A 22,766-nucleotide genomic window follows, 5' to 3' on the forward strand; every position below is an offset into this window, starting at 1 on the left:
AAAGAAAGAAAGAAAGAAAGAAAGAAAGAAAGAAAGAAAGAAAGAAAGAAAGAAAGAGAAAGAAAGAGAAAGGAAGGAAGGAAGAAAGGAAGGAAAGAAGAAACAAACAAAGAAAAAGAAAAGTTACTTACTGACCTTTATCTATAACCAACATAGCCATTTTCTTTTACCTGATCCTTGTTATATATTGGAATTTGATTTAACCCTCTTTAGCTTGGTAGCTTTGAGCCTGGTCTGGAACATAACAGACTCTAAGATGACTTAGTTCCCTTCATGATTAGCAGTAGGTAAATCACTTTTTAGCTTTGAAACAGCGCAGATTCCCTGCTTTGGAAGGGAGTTCAGAGGTTGTCCTAGTCTAGATCATGGCTGAGAGAGAATTTCCTCCACCCCCTCCCCGAGGAGGAATCATACCCCCTTTCCTAGAGGACTTTCAGTAAGGGGAAACCCACGACACATTCATTCCACTTTGTGTCATCGCGATTTGTTAGGGAGTTTTTCCTTAGCCTCAAGCCCAGGTTTGCTTCTGAAACTTTCACCCATTGCTTGTAGCTCTGTCCTCTGGACCAAGAAACACAAGTCCTGCCCTTTTTCCACCCGATGGTCCCTCAAGTTTTCAAAGACGTGTCTTTCCTTGCCCTCTAAGTCTTTCTTTTTCTGAGCTAAACCTTCCTATTTCTTCAGCTGGGTCTTGAAATGCACAGGCTCAAGGTACTTCCCTCTCCTGGTCATCTTCTTCTGGATACTTGACAACTTAGCAGTACTTTGGGTTTCTCCTCCCCAGAAGTGAGCACAGCGGGATCCTGTCCATCCAAAGGCAGCAGATCTGTCTGCCTCTGGTCCTCACCCCTGTGCTCCTCTTAACGCGTCCTGCCTGAGGGAGGAAGGACATTTTTTGGCTTCCACATCACACTATGGGGGAAGCGATGCTGGCTCTTTTCTAGATTTTCACCAACAATCCGTTTAGTAATCTCTTCAGAATTTTGCTGAAGCCAATGACAAGCTCACTGACTTGTTGTGGGAAGATTTTATTCTCTTCAATTTTTTTTAAAGATAATTGAGTCGTTTGCTCTCCCCCAGTTCCCTGGTCACTTTCTCATTCTGCCTGGTCCTTCAAAGTTAGTCATCTGAGAAAGTGGCCCAGCCATGCCTGCCAAGTTGTTTTTAAGACCCCAGGATCCAGTTCCCCTGGACTACATGACATGAAATCAACAAGGGGGTTTTTACTCTGCCATGTCTCAGCAATGGGCTTCTGCCTTATTTCTAGAACTTGTCCCTTTCTTCCAATTCACATGGTCTGTAGTATGTTGTAATACCTGTATCTCTTCTGAGTCTGTTTCAGTTTAATTTTAACCCAATATTCTCTGCTGTGATTTCTTGGCTATAATGCCTAGATCTTCTCACATAAATATATCTTAAGCTGAAAAGTCACTTTTCTCATCATCCCCTGTTTCTTTTAAATAAGATCTATCCTTCTAGACAGGAAGGGCAGCGAGGTGGTGCCATGGATAGAGCCCCAGGCCTGGAGTAAGAAGGACCTGAGTTCAAATTTGACACCAAACATTTACTAGATGTGTGCCCCTGGGCAAGTCATTAAACACTGCTTGCCTCTGTTTCCTCCTCTGTAAAATGAGCTGGAAAAGGAAATGGCAAACCACTCCAGGATCTCTGCCAAGAAAATCCCAAATGGGATCACAGAGAGTTGGAAATGGCTGAAAACGATTCAACCACCACAACAAATCCTGCCAGAGCCAAAATCCAGTCATGATCTCATCTCACCAAGGTTTGGTAGAATCTCAATATCAGAGTTTCCTCCTTGCATTAAAATCTCTGTCATTTTGCTTGTTGACCACATGTTGTGCATTTGTGTATAGATGGCTGAGGCCATGGGATTAATTATTGGCTCTTTTCTGGTATTTTGTTTCCTTTGAACTGAATGATTTAAATCTCTATTCTTTGTTTATTTGTTTTTGCTTTTTGGAGGGGGAGGTCCAGGGTAATTGGGGTTAAATGACTTGCCCAAGGTCACACAGCTACTAAGTGTTAAGTGTCTGAGGTTGGATTTGAACTTAGGTCCTCCTGACTCCAGGGCCTGTGCTCTATTCACTGTACCACCACCCCAATCTCTATTCTTTATACATTACATATAGTCAGGATGGTTTCTGATGAATATAATCAGGCAGATTTTCCCCTTCTATTCCCTTTTGCATCTTATTTTTTAAAATCAGATTTTCAAGATTCCAGGAAGACACATTATTGCCACACCTTGCCAGATGTACTCCATCCATGGCCTAGGGCCTGTCAAGTAGACAGTATGGTCTTGTTCAGAAATAGAGGGAGATTCATTTATCCTTCAGATACATTTGAGAGTTTTTTTTGAAAAGGCTACTGGTTTATTCACACCTTGACTCAATAAGTATGAACTAATGGTTCAATGCCTTGTTAGCTTCTGCAGAGAAGCAAAAATAATACCAACCCTTCTTTCTAAGAGCTGAAGTCCATTAGGAGTGCTAAAACCCATACACAGATATAATGGATATTGGTAAATGGATAAGAAGTACCAGTAGAGTTCTGTTAGAGGAGAGGAAGGTGAGGGCTATTTTGCCCACAGGGTGGGGGGAGATGAGAAGTGCTATTAGAGCTGAGACTTTAAAGAAGTGGTAGGATTTCAAAAAGGTAGAGATTAGTGGTGTTGCAGAATTTGGCCCAGGCATAGTGAATAATGGGAGTGAAGATGTGAAAAATGTGGAACATTTTTTGGCAGGTAGAAAAATAGCAGGAAGCCTGAATTGGCCTTATTGGGAAGGCATAAAGGAGTCTTCTAAATGGTGTTGAGTAGGGAAATAATATGACCGGTTCTTTGCTTTGGGATGGAAAAATATGACAGTGGTGTATAATATGGCTTGGAGAGAGTAGGGGTAAAGACCTGAAAGTTCAGAGCTCATCTTGAATGTGAAAAGCCGGTGGAAGCTTCTGGGGGCTAAACATAGGTACAGTGTTGATTATGGTTGGTATTCATCAGAAGGTAGGGAAACAACATCCTTTCACTTTGCATATTTCCAATGGAGCTACCTGTTTTCTGAGGGCAGGTGTATGCCATGTTCATTTGAATTTCATGAGATTTCCCAGGAAAGGACAGTGATTTGGTTCGGTCTTTAAACATTTACCAATTATTCTCTCTACTTCTGGTCCATCACATTATAAGTCATCTATGCACTAATTTGCAAATGGGTCACTAATAAAAACATGTATCCCACACATTTGCATAATGGAGCAGGGACTACATTAACTCTGGGAAATAAACAGTCACCTTGGGGTCTCGTTCTCTGGTTCTGTTCACCTCCATGTGATATGAATGACTCGGTGTTCAAAACAAGGAGGGAGAAGTAGGGCCTCTTTATCATCATCCAGAGTGAGGGGGAACTGCTGCTAAGTTTTAACAAAATCTCCTCTTGGCTTATCCAGAATAGAGAAAAAGCATGGCCAGAGGAAAGACGACCTTGATGAGGATGAGGATGTTGATGATGATGATGGCGATGATGGTGATGGTGATGATGGTGGTGATGGTGATGATAATGATGGTGATGGTGATGGTGATGATGATGATGATAATGATGATGATGGTGATGATGATAATGATGATGATGATGGTGATGATGATGGTGATGATGATGATGGTGATGATGATGATGATGATGGTGGTGATGATGATGGTGATACCTATATTTGACCAGGCCTATGAGCTTTAGAGGGGTTCCTGGTGAGGAAGCTTCCTCTCCCAAGACAGGTCGGTACCTACTCTGCAAATTCATCTTAGAAAGTTGCTTCTTTATAAGAGGCAACATGGCGGTAGCAGATAGAGAGTCAGCCTTGGAGTCAGGTGGTCTTTGGTTCAAGTCTTGAGTCTGACATACTGGCTGTTTGTCTCCGGGCTAGTCACTTAACCTCTTCTCACTACCCTAAGAAGTGATGATAATAATTAGCTATTAATGAGAATCAGCATGGCCTGAGGACTAGAATGCTAGACTTAGAGTCAGGAAGGACTCGATTTAAATTCTACCTTGGACATTTAGTAGCTGTATGACCCTAGGCAAGTCACTTTCCTTCTCTGAAGTTCCTTTTCCTCACTGGTAAAATGGGCATAATAACATCCATAGGGCCCACTCCCTAGGACTGTTTTGCTGTTGCTCAAATCAGAAAGGTGTGTAAAATGCTTTGAAATCCCTGAGGCATTCAACAAATGTCACCCTTTCCTGTGAAATGTTTTAAGGTTTACAAAGGGTTTTGTTATGTGATGTTAGCTTGTTTGATCCTTACAAAGTTTTTGTGAGGTAACTGTGTGGTGTAGTAGAAAGGGAGGCCATGAATACAAAGCCTTTCTCTATCCCTTCCTACCTGTATGATTTCAGGCAACTTACTTCACTTTTCTGCTTTTGTAAAACAAGGAACTGGGAACAGTTGACCTCTAGGGTGCTTCCTAGCTCTTAATCTATAATATTTTATCATCCCCACTTTATAGATGGGAAAACTAAGGCTTAGAGAGTTTAAATTTTTTTAAAAATCAAAGAAAATGAAGAAGGGAAGTGGGTGAGGGAAGTTGAAACTGGCTGAGGAACACAGATTCTGTGGGCAGCGTGGGGATGGCCATTACTATATTCTGTTTGCAAAGCTCCATCCCCTCTCTGTTTTTCTTCCTTTGTATTTTTGATCTGAGGCATCTCCTTCACTTTCAGAATTATATCTGTAAACAAGCCTTTCTTTCTTGATATTGTCAAGGGAACCACTCACTCACCTTTATTATAGACACAAAAATATGAGTTATTTATGATTGTACATTAGGCAGATTATTTTTGTTTTCAAAATTTGTACGTGTCATTGAATTTTGCATTTTCAATTATCAAGCACCTTTATTTTCCCTCCCATGTCTGTCCCCCACTGGAAAAAGAAAAGCCAAATTCTTATAATGACTCTGCAGTGTTAAACAGAACAAATACCCATATTGGCTACACAACAGGATTTGTTCATAAGTCTCCAAGAAGCACAGAGGAGAATTCTATCCCTTCAGATTACAACTCAAGATGGCCTGAGACTGTCAGCTTTTATCCTAAATTACACCTGTCCATTTGTGAAAATTAGCTTAGGAGTTTTAACCTAAATTGGATGTTTTAGCCAAATGGAGCTGGGGACTTGGAAAGGAGAAACCTGGGCTTACCTCCAATCTAGGCTCAATAGAACAATAATAATTGAGATGACAATGATTACAAGAGGTAATATTGGTATTTTTAAGGTCTGCAAAGTGCTTTGCCTGGACCATGTAATGGGAGCCTTTTGCATCCTGTGAGATAATCTCAGCCCCATTTTAGAGTTAAGGAAAGAGAGGCTGAGAAAGGAGAAATGCCTTGTCTAGAATCACTCAGCTTACATCAGTATATTGAGGATCTGTGATTTTGCTGTTGTGGGCTCTTCCTGAAATGACAGAGAGAGTGACCCTTCATGGATGGTGTGTGATAGTTCCTATGGCCCCCAACCACAGACTCCTGCAGCCCACCTAGGCACGAGTCTCTATTTAGGCTGGTCCTCAGATGACACACATAGTCCATCACCAGTTGTCAATCCATTTACATAACATTGTCCTCTGGTACCTGAATCCCCAGTACCTAGGACAGCACCTTGCCCATGACTGTCTCCACAATTTTGAAATTGACTTGAGAATGTGTGTATGATCACACAGACTTAAGAGTGTTACTGCTATTCAGATTTACTGGTGCTGACCAGTGATTCCATTGATCTAGAATAATAATTAAACAGATTGATTTTGGGAAATGAAGCATGTCCTAGTGGAAAGAGCCATGAACTTGGGAGTCAGGAGGACCTGGGTTTGAGGCCTGACTCTGACACTTATTGCTGTGTGACCATTAGTAAGTCACTTAATCTCTCTGCTTCTGTTTTTTCACATGTAACATAGTACTAGTAATACCAGTAGTGAGAAGCATGGTGGATAAAGATCTGGCCTCAGAGGCAGGGAGACTTGGATTTGGGTCCTATCTCTGACACATACTGGCCCTGTGACCGTAGGCAGATCATTTCATTTCCCATCGCTCTAGGCAACTCTCCTAAGACTCTGAAGCACAGAAGAGATGGCGGGCTCTATTGGTAGAGGGAGGTTCTTAATCTTCCATGAAGGCACGTCATATACTCGAAGGCTGGCTGAGGAAAGGAAGCTCAGACTCTTTTTCTGTTGAGACACTAATTAGGCTGTTTATCATCTCCACAACCCAGATCTAGGTGACGCCCATGGAAAAAAGTATATCTTCAGGGATGTTTGGGTTCCCCCAAGTTATGTAAGGTTCTGGCCCCAGTTTGTTGAAAACAGACTTATGATGGGCTGTGTACAAGGGGCTGTGTGAGCATGGAATGCAACAGGCTCATGAGCTCAACCACCAGGCATCTCTTGGTGGGAGAGAGACATGAAAAGACATGACTCCCTGCCTGGGACAGCCAAGGCAATCTGATCAGCAGCAGGTTCTTGAGTTCCACCACTTGGGGTCCCACTTGCTCAGCTTTGGCCTCCACTGCCAGGTCAGTGATGGGGAAAGAGTGACAGGTCTGGAGTCAGCCACTTACTGTCTGTGTCCCCTTAGACAAGCCATTTCCCTTCCCTGTGCCTCAGTGTCCTCATCTATAAAGTGAGAGGATTAGCCTAAATGGCCTCTACAGTTTCTTCCAACTCCACATCTAGAATGCCGTGATTGAATTTTCTCATCTATAAAAAGGATGATGAAACCTTTCTCCCTGGCATGGTTGTTAGGCTTAAATGAGATGGCTTGCTTTGCAAACTTTCAAAGCACTCGACAAACATCAGATATAATTTTGATGATTCTCCTTCGAGTCCGGAGTCCTGCAGAGCAATCGATGCCAGCAGGACATCATTCCCAGCTCAGAAAAGCTTGGTTAAATAGCAGGGAGCGTTTCGTGAGTATCGCCAGGGTCCCACAAATTGCTCTCATGGAGATTGTTCTGTTTTGCAGAAGTCTGCTTTCTTTTCTGAAGTTCAGAGCCAGCATGAACAAATCCTAAGGCCTTTGTTCTCACTGCTGCTTTTATCAGACAGCCTGTCAATTACTCCTCTAACCTTCTGCTCTGTGAGTAATTAAATTACGCATTAGAAGCCTGAGTACTGGTTCATACCTGTATGTTAGGAAATCTTGTAAAATCCATGGTTTGGAGGTAGGAACTCCGGTGGAAAGGGTGTAATTTAAAAGAAAAAAAGACCTTAATACAATTTCGAGAAACTAAAGCCCGAATTGATCAGCTGGCTTTTCATTTTTAATTCCTGGCGATGTTCCTATTAGAGGGTTTCTGAGTCTAGGGAGAAGCCCTTTGCCCTCTGTGGATAAATCGAGAGTTGGCTTGTTGTACTTAGCTATGAATGGAAATCGATCATGGGTTCTGATCTTGGGGTTGCTTTCTTAGGGCTGTAATTACTGTGAATCCTCCTGGCTCCGCAGCTTGTATTTAAAGTGATTGTTTGTTAGAACCAGATTTGCCACCTATCTGTTTATCCGTGCAGCTAGCTCTCCATGGCCAAAGTCTTGCTTTGACTACCTAAAAAAATTTTGAAAGTGAGTTTTCTAATCTAAAGAGTCATATAGATATTCCCTCTCCCTCTCCCTCCCCCTCCTCTTCTCCTCTCTCCCCCTCTCCCTTTCTCTTTCCTTCCCTCTCCCTCTCCCTCTCCCCCTCCTCTCCTTCTCTCTTCTCCCCCTCTCCAACCTGCCCCCTCATGTTTAGGAACCTCCAGATTTCCTTACAAACTTATATAAGAGTGACTTTTCCCCTCTAAATGCTATTCTCTCATGTCCCTTACTTATTTAGAAAACCACAGTGACTCCCTGTTACTTATGGGATCAAATGCAGACTCCTTTCTTGGTTCTTGAGGACACTCATATCCATTGGGCACTTGGTCCCACCTTACCTACCCAAAATTTGTGCTTTCTTATCCATAGCAAAAGTTTTCCTGATTACCTGGAAGACTAAGCACATGTCATTCCAATTCTCTGGGCCTCAGTTTCCTTAGTCTCAGTGGAGAACTAAATGACCCCTGAAGCCCTACAGCTCAAGATCCATGATCCTCTCTGTGACCTTGGACAAGTCACAAATCCTTTGGATCTCAATCTTCCCATCTGTAAAATTGGAGGTTTGGATTTGATGTACTCCAGATCTAAGATCCTCTTTGTGACCTTCTCTGGACTGCAGTTCTGTCATACAATGAGGGATTTGGACTGCCTCAGAAGTCCATTCTAGCTCTGGATCTAAGTTCTTGTGACTCTTAATGGATCTGTCTTTGATGCACACAGGAGCTCAGTCTGCCTCACACACCCTCCTATCTCCTCTGTAAGCCTCCAAATTCAGAGGCATTTCTCCCTAGGAGCCTTCCCTGTCTACCTCTTCCCACACTTAATAGCTGTGTGACCCTGGGCTGATCATTAACCTTCTCAGTCTCAGTTTTCTTATCTGTGTAATGGAGATAATACTAGCATCTGCCTCCCAGAGTTGTGGAGATCCAATGAGATAATTATGTGAAGTGTATTGTAACCTTAAAGAGTTATATAATCACCAGCTGTTATCACCAGTGAGTATGAAGGCTCTTGGAGGACAGGACCATATGCTCTTCTATGTCAGAGGTCTGAGAACTGGGCTAAACATATGGCAGATACTTGAGAAAGGCCTTTTAAGTGCTCCAGGCCTAAGATTTATGACAAAGACATCTTCATCGATCATCCAAATAGTCTCTGTGCTTGACTTAGCACAAATGACAAATTCTATCCCCATTTGATGATCTAGAGATGTCCCGAGGGCATCAATAGTGAAGGACCTTGAATCAGTATTATATGAGCATTAGTCAAGACTTGAGCATGTTTACCCTAAAGAAGAAACTATTCTGGGGAGACCAGGGCTATCTTCAAGTATGGGGGCGGCTACCATGTGGATGAGAGATGAGCTCATTCTCTTTGGCCCTGGAGGGTAGGGCCAGGAACAACAGAGGGAAGTTGCGGAGAAGCCAACTGAGGCTGAATCTTGGGGGAAAGCATCCTAACAATTGGAGTTGTCTCAATATAGAATGGGCTGCCCTGAGAGGTTCCCCTCCAACTGGCTGACCACTTGTCAGACATGAAATAGTGGTGATGCCTTTGGTGAATGGGTGCCTGCTGAGGTCCCTCCCCATCCACCATCCTCTTAAAAGTGAGTCATCTTGTCTTGTAGCTCCATGGGTGTCTGTATTCTCAGTCTGAGTTCTCATGGTAATCCATTCCATTCTTAGACCCTATTGATGATTAGGAAGTTTTTTTTTTTCTTATCACAGAATAACAAAACCTCTGAGGTCCACTAGACCAGCCAATACCTAAAGAATTCCCTCAACAACCAGTCCTACATACAAGTCATCATTCAGCCTTTGAGGGGAGCTACTCATTGAGAGAGAACCCAGTACTCCCAGAAGCAGCCTATTCCATTCAGGGATTGCCTCAATTGTCAGAATTTGAGTTGGAAGGAAGCTGAGAGTCTGCCTTTTCTAACTTGTACCTGACCAAGAATGTTCTCGAAAAGCTGCCTGAAAAGAATTCAAATTGGCCTTTGAGCCACTCCCTGCCATTGCTCCTAATTCTGGGCCCAAACCTTATATATCAGTGTAATCCTTGGGTGATATTAGGAGACCAATTCTTACTCCCATGATTATTTGAATTTGGTAGCTTGCTTATTGATTTAAGGAGAATAGCTGGGCCAATGTGGGATTCGAGTCACCCAAGTGATGTTTTGGTTAATCTGAGATTTGGGATGGCCCCTTGATTTTCTACACAGTATGGATAATAAAGCTAAGCTGAAAAAAACTCTTAAAAGTAATTAGCTGCTTATTTTTCAGGGCTCATCAGAAAATTGAAGATACAGAAGAAACTAGTGATGAACTTCTTGTCCGTCTTACGTCTGCGGTAAGGTTATCAAACATGCCGACCTTGGGACTTTGATCCTAATTAGTTTTGTCTTTGTTCTTCCTCTTTGTCCTCCTCCCTGATTTAGAGTTAGGAGGAACCTTAGATTTAAAAAAAAACATATCCAGGTTGGCAAACCCTTTGTACTAGTGGACAGCAGATGATTTCTGGCCAGCTCCTCAGCCCAGGAAGGCTTGACTCTAATCATAGGTAGCAAGGGACCAATAGAGAGGGGTTTAGTTAACTGTAATTACACCTTCATGCCTCCTGATGTCTTTGGGAAATGTGAACAAATTTCTCTTTGACCAGATGAGAAGTGGGGCCTGGCCATTGGTTTGGGAAATATTGGCGATGTCTGTGGGTGACCCTTTAAAATCAGTGGAATAGGTTAAGTTAGTACCAGAGAGTTCAAGCTGTGTGTTGTGTGCCCCTGAGCTCCTACCTGTGTGACCCTGGGCAACAGGGTCAAGAAAGGGGATGTTCTCTCCTTCCCACCCCTTTAACCATGGCATCTAGCTGTGGACTGCTCTCCCAGTGGGAGGCTCCCCATTCAACAATCTGAGAGTTCTTCAGTTCAAGAGAATTCAAGGCATACTGACCTCCAGTCAGACTTGGAAACAGAGAGGCTGTTACTCAAAGGAGAGGGGCAGTTTTAAGGAATGTGATTCCTGGCCGCATAGAAGAGAGTCAATCATAGACTCACAAGAGAATTAACTCTGGTGGTCTGTAGCCATACCACTGAGTTTTCTGGAAGTACAAAGACCAAAATTAAATGGCTTTTGCCCTGGGGGAGTTTATAACCTGCTGAGAATGAGAACAGCATCCTGGATGTATAATAGATTTCAGTGCATCTAGAACTTGTAGAAATAATGGGGTGGGGGGTGGGGACCAGCTAGTGCAATGTAGCAACCCTCTGCACCTACTTGCCCAGCCTACACTACCACTGAGTCCCCAGTTGGTGGCATATTGCTTCTGTCATCAGGGTGAGCCTGATTTGCTGGGTTTTCTATTTCAGTCACTCCCAAGCCCCCATGGGTATACTTGGCATTGATTATCAGACTGAGGATGAAACCCTGAGTCTTCCACTCAAAGAAGCATGTGAGCTTGGACAAGCTTCTCCTTTCTTCTCCAGGACTGCTGAGTTCTAGTTTTGCTCCTTACTATCAGGTGACTTTGGACAAGTCATCGAACCTCAGTTTGTCCATTTATTGAATGACAGTTGGACTGGATTGCTTCTGAGAGCTCTTTCAACTCTCAATTTGGGGGCCTGTGTTCTTTGGTCCTATTTATGTTTATGTTAAAAAGACAGATTCAGAAGAGAAATCAGTGAAAAATTCTCCATATGAAAAGAAAGTGCTTTTCAAAAATACTCCTCTGGAAAATCTTAGGAATTTGTCTTGGGCCTTGACTTTGGTTATAGAATTGCAGAGTGATGACTTTGTTTTTCAGTTGTGTTCAACTCTGCATGACCCCATTTGGGGTATTCTTGGCAAAGATACTGGAGTGGTTTGTCATTTCCTTCTCCAGTTCATTTTACAGATGAGGAAACTGAGGCAAGCAAGGTTAAGTGACTTGCCCAGGGTCACACAGCAAGTAAGTATCTGAGGCCAGATTTAAATTCAGGAAGATGAGTCTTCCTGACTTCCTGCCCCACACTCTATCCACTGTGCCACTTAGCTGTCTTATTACTTATTATCTTTGTTTTGGGGCTCTTTAAGATAGAAAAAGCAAAGGGTAGGCTGGATACGAGCCTGCAGGGGTTAGCAGGGTATCCTCTAAATTTAGCCTGGGCTAAATGGAATAGAATGGAGTCTGTCCATCAGTCAGTGAGTACTGAATCACTGTGACCAGAACTTTAAAAGGACAGAGGTCACCGAGGCAATGACAAGGTCAAGGTTTAAGGAAGAAAACACTGTAAATAACAAAGTCGTATGCATGGTAGGAATAATACCAGTTGGCATTTAAAGGTCACAGCCCAGTGGAGACAAGGGGACCTTGGAGTCATGATGGTCCAGCTTTGAGGCCTAGCTCTGATGAACCAGCTCTGTGAGTCTGGGCACGTTCCTTCTTAGTGTCCAAGGAAAGGCCCTCAGCCACTGAGTTTGGGATCATCTGTTAATCCCTGTCTGTGGGGGGAGTTTCTTCACTGGCTGCTGGCTCTGCCAAGGAAGGCCCTGGCCGTTCTCAGAGTATGCCTGAGTTTTCTATCTCACTGTGCCCTCCCTTGTCCCTTCGGAGGGCTCCCACTCCCTCCTGTGCTTGGACAGAGTCTCTCCTCTTTCTGCCATCTTTCCTACAACATCCAAGTCTGGGGCCACCCCCTTTGTATGGCCCTGAGTTAATAGCACATCCAGATGTGATTTCTTCCCCTTCCTTCAGTCCCTCATGCTACTGTCTGCCCTTCCTATGGATATCATCATATGCAACTTATGTGACGCTCATCTGAATGTGGGTCTCCCCCCTCCCCAAAGGCATCATGAATGCCTCCATTGTCAGCAGGGTTGGTTATTTTCCTTCCTTAGGTCCCTAGTTGTGGTGAATAGTTATTGTAATGAAGTTGAAGAAGACGGGGAGGGGTCCGTGCCTGTGGCTGTTCAGTCTGGGGGCTCAGGCCCAGTGTTCCTGGAAGCTCCCTTTCATGAAGGGTCCCGTTACCAAGAGCTGTTGGGGGTAGAAGATTGTAGTTGTTCAGCAGTGTCCGGCCCTTCTCCATGGGGTTTTCTTAGCAAAGATACTGGAGTGGTTTGCCATTTCCTTCTCCAGTGTGTCCCCATTTTTACAGATGAGGAACTGAGGCAAATAGGGGTTAAGTGATTTGTCCAAGGTCATACAACTAGAAAGTGTCTGAAACCAGATGTGAATTCAGATCTTCCTGACTCCAGGCCTGAAGGCCTATCCAGTAGATAGAGCAGAGGCGAGTTGTGGTTGTGGTTTAGTCCTGCCCACCTCTCCATGACCCCATGGACCCCAGCACACCAGACCCCTCCCATCCTCCGGCATCTCCCAAAGTCTGTCCAAGCTCACGTTCAATTGCTTCCATGACACTCTCTCTCCAACTCATCGTCTGCTGTCCTCTCCTTCTATCTTCTCATTACGTGGCTAAAGCATTTCAGCTTTGACCTTCCAGTGCGCAGCCTGAATTCATTGCATTAAGCAACAGCAAAGTTGACCCCGTTGTTTTCCAAGGGACTCTCAAAAGCACCACAGCTCAGAGGAGTAGAGGCCAGACTGCGATGATAGTGTTCATTTACATAGAACTTTCAAGGTGGCAAAGGCCCACATGGGCCTCCCTCAGCTGAGCCTTAGCAGCCCTGTGGAGTGGGTATCACAGGTATTATGGCCCCACTTCAGAGGAAGCTCTGTCCCAGAGATGCTCACTGCCTAGCCTGTGGTCACACAGCTAGCAAATGTCAGAGGTGGGATTTGAACCCGAGAGGCTTAGAAGTCCCTTAGCTTAGCACCCCCCTCCCCATCCCAACACCACCATTTTGCAAAGGAGAAAACTTGAGTCTCCAAGAAGTAAATGATTTGCCCAAGGTCATAGAGTCAGTAAGTGGAATTCAGGTTCCATCCTCTTTACGCATCACAAGTCCTAGACCCCAGGCCTGTATCTGGACCTTAGTAGACCCTTTTAATCTCATTCAGAATTTTGCTATGACCTCTTTTCTCATTAGACCTTCCTCAAGCAAAGATCTGATGATTTCACCTCCTTTTTCAAGATATTTCCAAAGCCACCCAAGGTCTCCTTTCACCTAGAAGATCAAATGATCAGTGGTTGGGGGCTCTCCAGATCCCCCCTTTACTCTTGCCCATGTGATTTAGGACTGAGCACGTCCAAGCCAGGACACCACCCCCTCCCCCAAGCAGGCTCTGTTCCTCCTTTTGGAATGGAAGGTGCACCATGAGATTCCATTTGCCTCAGTCCTTTTCTGCCTTAGAATTTCCCAGATCTGTTCTCCTCGGTGACTCTAATGGGCTGGGCTGGATGAATTGGGGAAATCTAGGTTTCTTTTCTGACCATCTATAGGAAGTAGGAAGAACTGCATTGGTGCCAAACTGATGGGAGTCGGGGAAAGAGAAACCCTCAAGGATAGAACTGGGTCTTTTTGGAGGAGAACCTTTAAAATGTGAGTTCTAGAACCCTGGTCTAGACTCTTCCTGAATGCAGCAGACAGTCTTGGAGATCCTTCTGTGGTTCTTGGGTTGGTAGATTTGTGGGAGGAGCCCCTGGGCCCAGCTTCATGACTCTGACCCAGAAGTGAGTTAAACTAGGCTTAGTAGAGAGGAATGGAAATCTTGTTTCTGCTTGCCTTTCTTCCTGGCTGCCTGCCCCTTCCTTACCTGGAGAAGAGAGGATGCTGGCCTGAGTGTACTTGTCTCCTCCTGGGGCATGTGGAGCTCTCCTCCCAGGGGGTGCTTGGCCTTTGCACTCATTTTCTTCCTAGGGCACCAGGGAGGAGAGCAATCCTCCCCCTGAGCCCTGCCCTTCCTTTGGAGTCTGGGGTGCTTGGACAGCCATCAAGGCCCCGGGGGCTGCCCTGTGATTAAAGGGAGGGAGTCGAGTGATCCCAGGACAGGCAGCTTTGATTCTGCTGGAATTCTTGTGATCCTCATCATTTGTTCCTGATAAATATCTGACATTTATATGTATTGTTTTTGGATTTATAAGATATTTTACATGATTTGATCCTATTAATCACCCTGTGCTGAGAGAGACAGCTTGGCCTAGAGAATAGATCATGAAGAGTCAATTTGGGGTCAAAAAGACGTGAGTTCAAGTCTTAGTTCTTGCTCATGTTAGCCGTGTGACCTTGGACATCTCCCTGGGTCAATCACTTAACCTCTTGTTGCCTTCAGGTATCTCAGAGGGCATAAGCTGTTGAGTGGGTGCTGATCTACTTTGGGGAAGGGGTATTGCACTCGGGGAGTTTCTGAAGGTGATGGAACCACAGGGCTCCGATGTGAAAAGAGGCCCTGCTTGAGGATGGAGAGGGGGCTCATTGGCACTGCCTGGGTGAGTGCCCCAAAGCCCAGGTGTCCCTGATGTGAGCATCACAGCAAGACCCAGAGGAGGGGCAGACTTAACCATAATAAGAACTGACATTTACATGGAGCTGTAAGATTTACAAAGCATGGCATGAATTATGCAAACAAACAGAAACTAAGTGAAGGAATCACACAAAAACAAATTATGTGTGCAATTTCCAAACCCTGATGGAGGCAGCTTGGAAGAGTAGAAAGGGTAACAGATTTTGAATCAGAGGTCCTGGGTTCAAATCCTTGTTCTAGATCCCACTACTGGGGGCCAATCGCTTCATCTCTTTGTGCCTTACCTGGAAATAAGAGGCTGATCCTGATGGTGTCTCTTTGGGTTCTTAGGTCAGCCCTGGGAGAGAAATACTACGGGTGTTATTGTCCCCATTTTAGAGATGAGAAAATAACTCTCTCTCACCTCCCTCCAGGACTTCTCCCTGGTAACACAGGTTGTATTAGAGGGAGGATTTGAACTAAGGTCTGTTGACTCTGAGTCTAACTCTCTCTCCATGGTCTTCTGTGACCTTTCCATGCTGCTGTTTTATTTTAATGCCTGTGTAGCAGCAAAGGACCTCTCTAATATCATAGATATTAGATATAAATTTGGAAGGGACCCTGGAGAGCTCTGAGTCCAGCCCCTTCGTGGTTTAGATGAGAAAACTGATGTAAGTAGAGGTAGGTGACTTGCCCAGGGTTACAAAGCCACTGTGTGTCAGAGACAGGACTGGGACCCACATCTTCTTGGCTTGGAGGCCAGCTCTCCATTCGCCAGGCCCTGCTGCCTCTCACTCAGCCCAGTAACGATTGAATTGTGTGACATGTGGAAGATTTTTGGCACAGAAACTTCTCTTGGTAGAAAACATTTTTTTAAACAAAAATATAGTTAGAAGGTGTAGGTGCTTCTTGCTAAATGTTCATTCAAAACATAGAAACTAATTTGATTACAGCTGGTAAGCTAGGGATGAACTGGGAGCTAGGATTCTTTCATCTTCCTCAGTCCTCTTTCTCCTAAGCTGGCCAAGTATCTCAGCGGTAAGCCTAGTTATTCCACCTTCTCAGGTGAGGCCAGAATCACTCAAGGTTCTCCCGACTCCTCATCAGGGAGTCTCCTGACTCCATGGGAAGGTCTCCTGGCTCTTCATTGAGGACTTTTTCCAATATGATGCTTTCAATTCCTGGAGCTATTATTGTCTCTACAATCCTCATGGTAATTAATCACTTACTGCCGTGTTGTCCATTGTCTTGAACAGTTTGAAGTCTGATTCTCCCCTGTTTGTGTCTCCCCTGTGCCCCCTTCATTAGACTGTAAGCCTTCTGAGAGCTGGGCTGTGTCCTTTACTTCTCTGCCTTTTGCCCACCCCTTCCACCCATCCCAGTGTCTTGAGCAGAGCAGAAGCTTCACAAATGGTCGTTGGCTTTATACTTGGCCCTGGCCATTGTTTGTTTCATCTGGTCTTGCTTAGAGCCCCCTGTGGGGGCGGGGGGAGGCAGGGAAGACAAGCTAAATTATCCCTCTGTCCAGGTTCCTTAAGAGGATGATCCGGGAGTCATCTGGCTGTGCTGGGCGCTCGGTTACTCACGGCTTATGCTGCCTGTGGTGGCATTGACTTGTGGCTGCCGTATCTTACTGTTGAGCCTTACTGAGCTTGCAATCCTCTAATGCTCCCAGGTGGGTAGGGCAGGGGAGAGAGATGGGAACATGTACTTACTAAGCATCTACCCTGTGTTCTAATAAGCAATTTACAAACATGATCTCATCTGGTCCTCATAACAACCCCTCGAGGCAGGTGCTATTATCCCCATTTTACAGCTGAAAAAACTGAGTCCGACAGTGGTCAAGTGGCTTTCCCAGGGTCATACAACTGGTGGGTGTCTAAGGTTGTATTTGAACTCAGATCTCGACTCCAGGCTCAGAGTTCTGTGCACTGTGCTGCCCCCAGCTGCTTTGGCCAGATTTTTTTTCCTTATATATAAAATTAGTGCACATATTTTCAAAGGAAAAAAAATGCTTCTCTTTTGTCAGAAAGATGAGGTAGAAAGAAGCCTTAGCCCCTATATTGGGGTGATACCTCCTAATTTAATTCTTCAGCTGGATCCAGACTTCTTTACTTGAAAATATTGTTTTTGTTTTTCTTCTAACTTTGGTCCCAAATGGATAAAATTCTCTTACTACTTTGTGGGTTATAGTCTGTTCATCCAGGGGATTAATCAAACATGAGTCAAGTTTGTTCAAAAACCAAAGGGCCATTTGGTGATTACCGCTTGGTGCTGACCAGGATGATGTAAATAAGCCTTTTCTCTGGGTGGAGGAAGGTGCTTTGGGGATCAGATCCCTTGCAGGTCCCCAGGACCAAGTCATATGCCTGCAAAGTCATGAGAAAGAAAGAAAAAAGCCCCAGGGCAGCTAGGTGATGCAGTGAATAGAGTACCAGCCCTGGAGTCAGGAGGACCTGAGTTCAAATCTGGGCTCAGACACTTAACACACACACACACAAAACTAGCCATGTGACCTTGGGCAAGTCACTTAACCCCAATTGCCCTACCTTCCCCCTCCAAAGGAAAAAAGCCCTTCTCTGCTGTGGTGCCAGGGGAGGGAGTTATGCCTTCTCTGTAGAAAACCTAGTGCCCCAGCTTCCTCTGCTCCTCTCTGTGGTCTGGCAAACTCAAGTTGGTGCAAGACTCTCATTTTCCACTTCTTTAGTACTTGACAGTTTATAGAATGTTTTCTCCCTTTGGGCAAGCCATGCAACCTCTCAGCTTCAGTTTCATCACCTGTAAAATGGGTCCAATGAAATTACATCAGTTATAATAATAGCATTGTACCTCCTGGGATTGCCAGGAGAATAAATGAGGTGGCATCTGGAAAGTGATTTGTAAACCTCAAAGTGCTTATTTGTTATGATCATGGTGGTAGTCTATCCACCACAGCTCTCTGAGGCAGGTGGTATCTGGAAGCAGCATCCACTTTGTTGGTGGGAAAGCAGGTTCAGAAGGATGAAGTGACTTGCCCGGGGTCATACCTCCAGTGTGTGAGATATCTGAACTTGGGTGTTCTGAGCTCACTTCCCCTGCTTTGGTTTGCCATCAAAGATCGAGGCACCAACTCAGAACAGGGGCTGTATCATAATGAATCTCTGGCAGGTTGATGCTGCATAACCTGGGGCAGGTCACTTCCTTTCTGGTCCCGGTTTCTCATCTATAAAGTGAAGGTTTCTGAGGTCTCTTTCTGGCAGCCCCTGCTGTAGTGACTTATAGGGGCTGTCACCGTGATACATTCTGATTTGGGTAAATCTAATCATGTGAATTATTCATTTCCTTGGAGTTATTATGTTTTCTCATCTCAAGCCTAAGTAGTACTTTGTTCATGCAGAAAATGAACATCCATGATTGCTAACGACCTGTTGGCAAATGTTAATTCATGCACCTGCTGCTGGTGATGGAGAGAGTGAAGGCTCATTGCCTTATAACTCAGAAGATCCATGGAACTCAACCTCCTCTGACTTTAGAAACAAAAGAGGAGAAGGGACTTGTCCCTTGTCACAAAGTTTAGGAAGTGACAGGGGAAAGATTCGAACCCTGTTCCTGGGATTCTTAAGTGTGTGGGGTTCAGCCTGTGCAAAGACATAGAGGTGGGAGATAACACATGATGAATGGGGGAAAACCAAATAGGAAACCAGACAGAGAGTGGATGAGAAGGATTGATGTGAATGAAGTTGGGGCAGGGTTGAGGAGGCCTTTTTGAGGAGCTCATTCTGATCCTCAGAGCAATAGGCAGCTATTAAATATCGGGGGATCCTTTTTACTTCCATTTTTATTGCAATCTTGTGTTCTTACTCTCCTTTAACAGAGAATAAAAAGAGCAAAGGGGAAACGGTTCAGCAGAACTAGCCAACTAGAACTTGAGGGTACAGTGTATATACAGCATTCTGTTCCCATAGTCCTTTACGCCCACAAAGAAAGGAGAGAAGGGCATCACCCCTTTCATCTTCCACAGTTATGAAGCTTTCCAGATTCTGCAGAATTCACTTTTCTCATTGGTTCTCACAGAGCAGCAATTCCCATTATATTCAAGACCCACAATTTGTTTGGTCATTTCCCTATCAGTGGGCATCTACTGGTGTCCAGATCTTTGCCATCACAAAAAGTGCTTGCTATGAATTTTTTCTAATGCATATAGAGCATTTTTTTGGTCTTTGATATCTTTAGAGGACTACAATACAGTAGGATCTCTGCATCTGAGGGTATGAGCTACTTAGGCGCTTTTTCTGGAATATTCCCAGATGCCTTTCCAGAATGGTTCAAACCATTCCCAACTCCCTCAAGAGTAGTTAGAGTTCCTGGCTTTTTTTTTTACTGTTCCCACATGAGGCATTTATTAAATGCTTACTATGTGTTAAGTGCTGGCATTTCAATCAATAACATGTATTAGGCACCTACTACATGCCAGACACTGGCAAAAGACAATCCTTGCCCTCAAGGAGCTTATAATTTGAATGGCAGATATAATAATAGTGCCTACTATGTTCCAGACACTGTGCTAAGCACTGGGGAGGCCCTCAAGGAGCTCACAATCTAATGGTACTTCTTATTATTGTTATCAATAGGAATGATAACCAGCATCTATGTAGCACAAAGACAGTCCCTACCCTTGAGCTTACAATTTAATGGCATCTATTATTAATAATAATAACTAGTGTTAATATAGCACTAACAAAAAGACAGTCCCTGCCCTTGAGCTTACAATCTGATGGCATCTATTATTATTATTATTAATAATAGCTAGTGTCAATATAGCATGAACAAAAAGACAGTCCCTGCCCTCAAGGAGTTTACAATCTAATGGCACCTATTATTACTATTAAATTAATAATAAGAATACTAGCGAGCATGAATATAGCATACACAAAAGAAGGACAGACCCTGTCCTCACAGGACTGACCTCCTGATAGGGTGCAAGGCAACACATACAAAGCAGATGAAAGCCAGGGGGAGATGGGAAGGTGGGGAGGCTGAGAGGTGAGCCCAATGGTGCTGGGACTGTCTCGAAGGGAAGTTCCAGGCAGATGAGAGGAAGGGACTGCAGTCAGGGTGGAGCCAGCATCAGGAGAAGCTTTCCAGGCAGAGCTGGGAAAGTCCAGAGGGTCACAGTCAGAACTAGGAGAGAAGAAATTAATTTCTTAATTTTTGTCATTTCCTGGGAAATGTGCCGGGAAAGACCAGAGCTGTTTCCCACACGTATTTTCTTTTTGGTGATGTGGAGCCCAGTGAAGCATCTCGGGAGGCCAGGCTTTGGCCACATCTCCATTTTATCTTTGTGCGTTTGGCAGGCATGTGGAGCACAAAGGTCAGAGCAGAGATGGTGGGAGGCAGAGCCCCCCATTCCACTACCTCAGGATTGGAGAGCTGTCCAGTCCTGAGTAGAAGGGAGCGCCCCTGGAACATGCCTGAGGAATGGGGTCAGCTCTCACTGCGCAGAGGGTTTTCAGGTCTTTAGTCTAACTAAATTGGCTTCTTGGCAGCTTGTGCCCTTTGCTTTTGGTTCTGCCCCCTCCCCAGAGCCAAAGAGAGCCGATGGAAGCCCTCCCACTATGGGAAGCCAGCTCTCCCTCAGAGGAGATTCTAGGAGTCCTGGTGAGAAGTGGTGAGTGTGAGTGCTGCGGGAGGGAGACCTGGGGACCCTGGAGACCCACGCAGGAGAGCTTGTGGGGGGAGAATGGCCGCAAGCTTACAGCTCGGGTGAGCAAGAGGGAAAGGTCGAGGAAGATGGAACCCGGTCAGCACAGAGCTGGTGATTGATAATAATAACCCGTTCTTTGAGAGCATGGACTGTCTTCTGCCTCTTTTTGTATCCCCAGTGCTTAGCGCAATGCCTGGCGCATAGATTAATTATAATTGATTAATTATAATAATAATCATTGGCATTAATCTAGCCCTCTGAGCTTTGCAAAACCCTTTGATCCTCACAACAACCCTGAGATATAGATAAGTATTCTTATCATTCCCCTTTTACAGCCAACTAAAGTGAGGCTGAAAGAGAATGACTGAAGTAGGATTTACACTCAGAGCTTCCAGATTCAAGGTCTAATACTCTGTGTGTGCACTTCGCCCTCCAGTGGCCAAGAAGGATCAGGACTGACAAAAATTGTCAAAAACCTGAGATTAATATGTGTCAGTGACCTTGGTGGAGTGAGAAGCCCGATTACGAAGCACTTGGGAAGAGGGGAGGAGTAAGGAAGTGCAGGAAGACTCTCAGACCGGCTTTTTCTAGGGTTTTGGTCATGAAAGGGAGGTGAGATGTCTGATGCTTCCAGGGAGGGGGTGCCAGATGCAGACTTTCTAGGGGTGTGCTTGGAGGCGGTGTTCTCAGGGACAAGCTGCTGGTAGAGGTGGGAGGGGATGGGGTCAGGGGCGCAGGCAGGGAGGGTCGGCCTTGGCAAGAAGAATGGCAACTTCAAGAGGAAAGAATGGGTGATGATGTGAATGCACTGAGCTATAGAATTGGGGGCTCAGGGCCAGTGGTCTCAAGAAGGAGGGGGCAGGACTGGAAGGACCATGCTGGAATGGAGCAGGTTTGTTGACTCACTGACCAAAGAGATGGGAAAAGTGCTGATAGTGGCTTTCTCAGGCCAGGGAAAAGATTTTTTGTTGTTATTTTAAAAACTTTAGAGTTTGTTTTAAAAATAAATGTTTGTTTTCCTGTGGAAAAGAAGATTAAAGCAAAGCCAAGTCCCTGAGCAGCCTGGAACATTGTGGTCCCAAGGTCCATTCTCTTGACTCCCTGGGAGACAGTATCACCACCTACATTAAATAAGCTCAGATACTTACAGTATTCTGGGTGAAAGTAAGTTGACCCACTCCAAAACTCGGAGTTTTTCCTGCTGCCTTGCTGATGGTACATACAGAGTAGATTAGAAGTCGTCCAGCAGGAAGTCAGGCCAGCAGTCCAGCCAGCAAGCACCTACTATGTGCCTGGCACTGTGGTGGGTTAATAAACATCTGTTATGTGCCAGACACCATGCTGAGTGCTGGAGCTATAAAGAAAGGCAAAACATGCAAATTAGGTACAGGTGTTCAGGATAAAGGGGGGGTAATGAGTAGGAGAAAGGCTCCCGCCCTAGGGGACGCTGGGAAAGAAGAGGGTTTAGCTGAAACTGGAAGGCAGCGTGGAGGAAGGAGGCAGCCAGTGAGAATGCATCAGGCTGCTGGGAGTAAGAATTAGCTGCTTACTGCAAAGGAGAAGCCACCCCCTACTACCTGGAGTAGAGTTGTTTGGGACCCTTTAGTTTAGGGGCAAAGCAGTAGGTGTTGGCAAGGCAGCGTGTGCTATGATAGAAAAGAACCTAGATTTCGAATGGAGACCTGGCTTCATACCCGGTTTCTGAGAGCAGTGTGACTCTAATGGGTCACTGAAAATCTCAGAGGCTCAGATAGCCTGTCTGTAAAATGGGGAGAGTAGCTCCTCATCTGGTTGTTGAGAGGATTGAAGGACGGTATGCAGCAAAGCACTTTAAAATAACCCCTCCTCACCCCTGTATCACTGATGTCACCAGTCTGATCTGGAGTCATTAAGAGGAGGCTAATTGATATTCTAGATTGTTTAAGAATATCAGGGGGGCGCTGATGTGCTTTAGAAAGATTTCTATCAGAAATTGTTAAGGGGAGAGAATATCGCATGCTTTCAATGATTATTGGCAGCAAGGTGGTTCAGTGGATACAACTCTGGACTTGGAGTCCAGAAGATCTGAG

The 22,766-nt window shown here is 44.8% G+C and overlaps 1 protein-coding gene across 1 annotated transcript in view; it reads left to right on the forward strand.

Annotated features, from left to right (window-relative positions):
- RAPGEF5 (Rap guanine nucleotide exchange factor 5) overlaps positions 1 to 22,766 on the forward strand; it is a 245,401-nt gene that overhangs the window by 62,613 nt on the left and 160,022 nt on the right. Inside the window, exon 6 of the mRNA XM_069088737.1 lies at positions 9,920 to 9,986. Within this exon, the coding sequence (XP_068944838.1) occupies positions 9,920 to 9,986 (67 nt within the window). The remainder of the gene's footprint in view (positions 1 to 9,919; positions 9,987 to 22,766) is intronic.

Source organism: Petaurus breviceps, unplaced genomic scaffold (assembly GCF_028583685.1).
Source record: "Petaurus breviceps papuanus isolate PSGF00001 unplaced genomic scaffold, PetGlider_PUasm1.0 185, whole genome shotgun sequence".
Taxonomy (NCBI): Eukaryota; Metazoa; Chordata; class Mammalia; order Diprotodontia; family Petauridae; genus Petaurus; species Petaurus breviceps.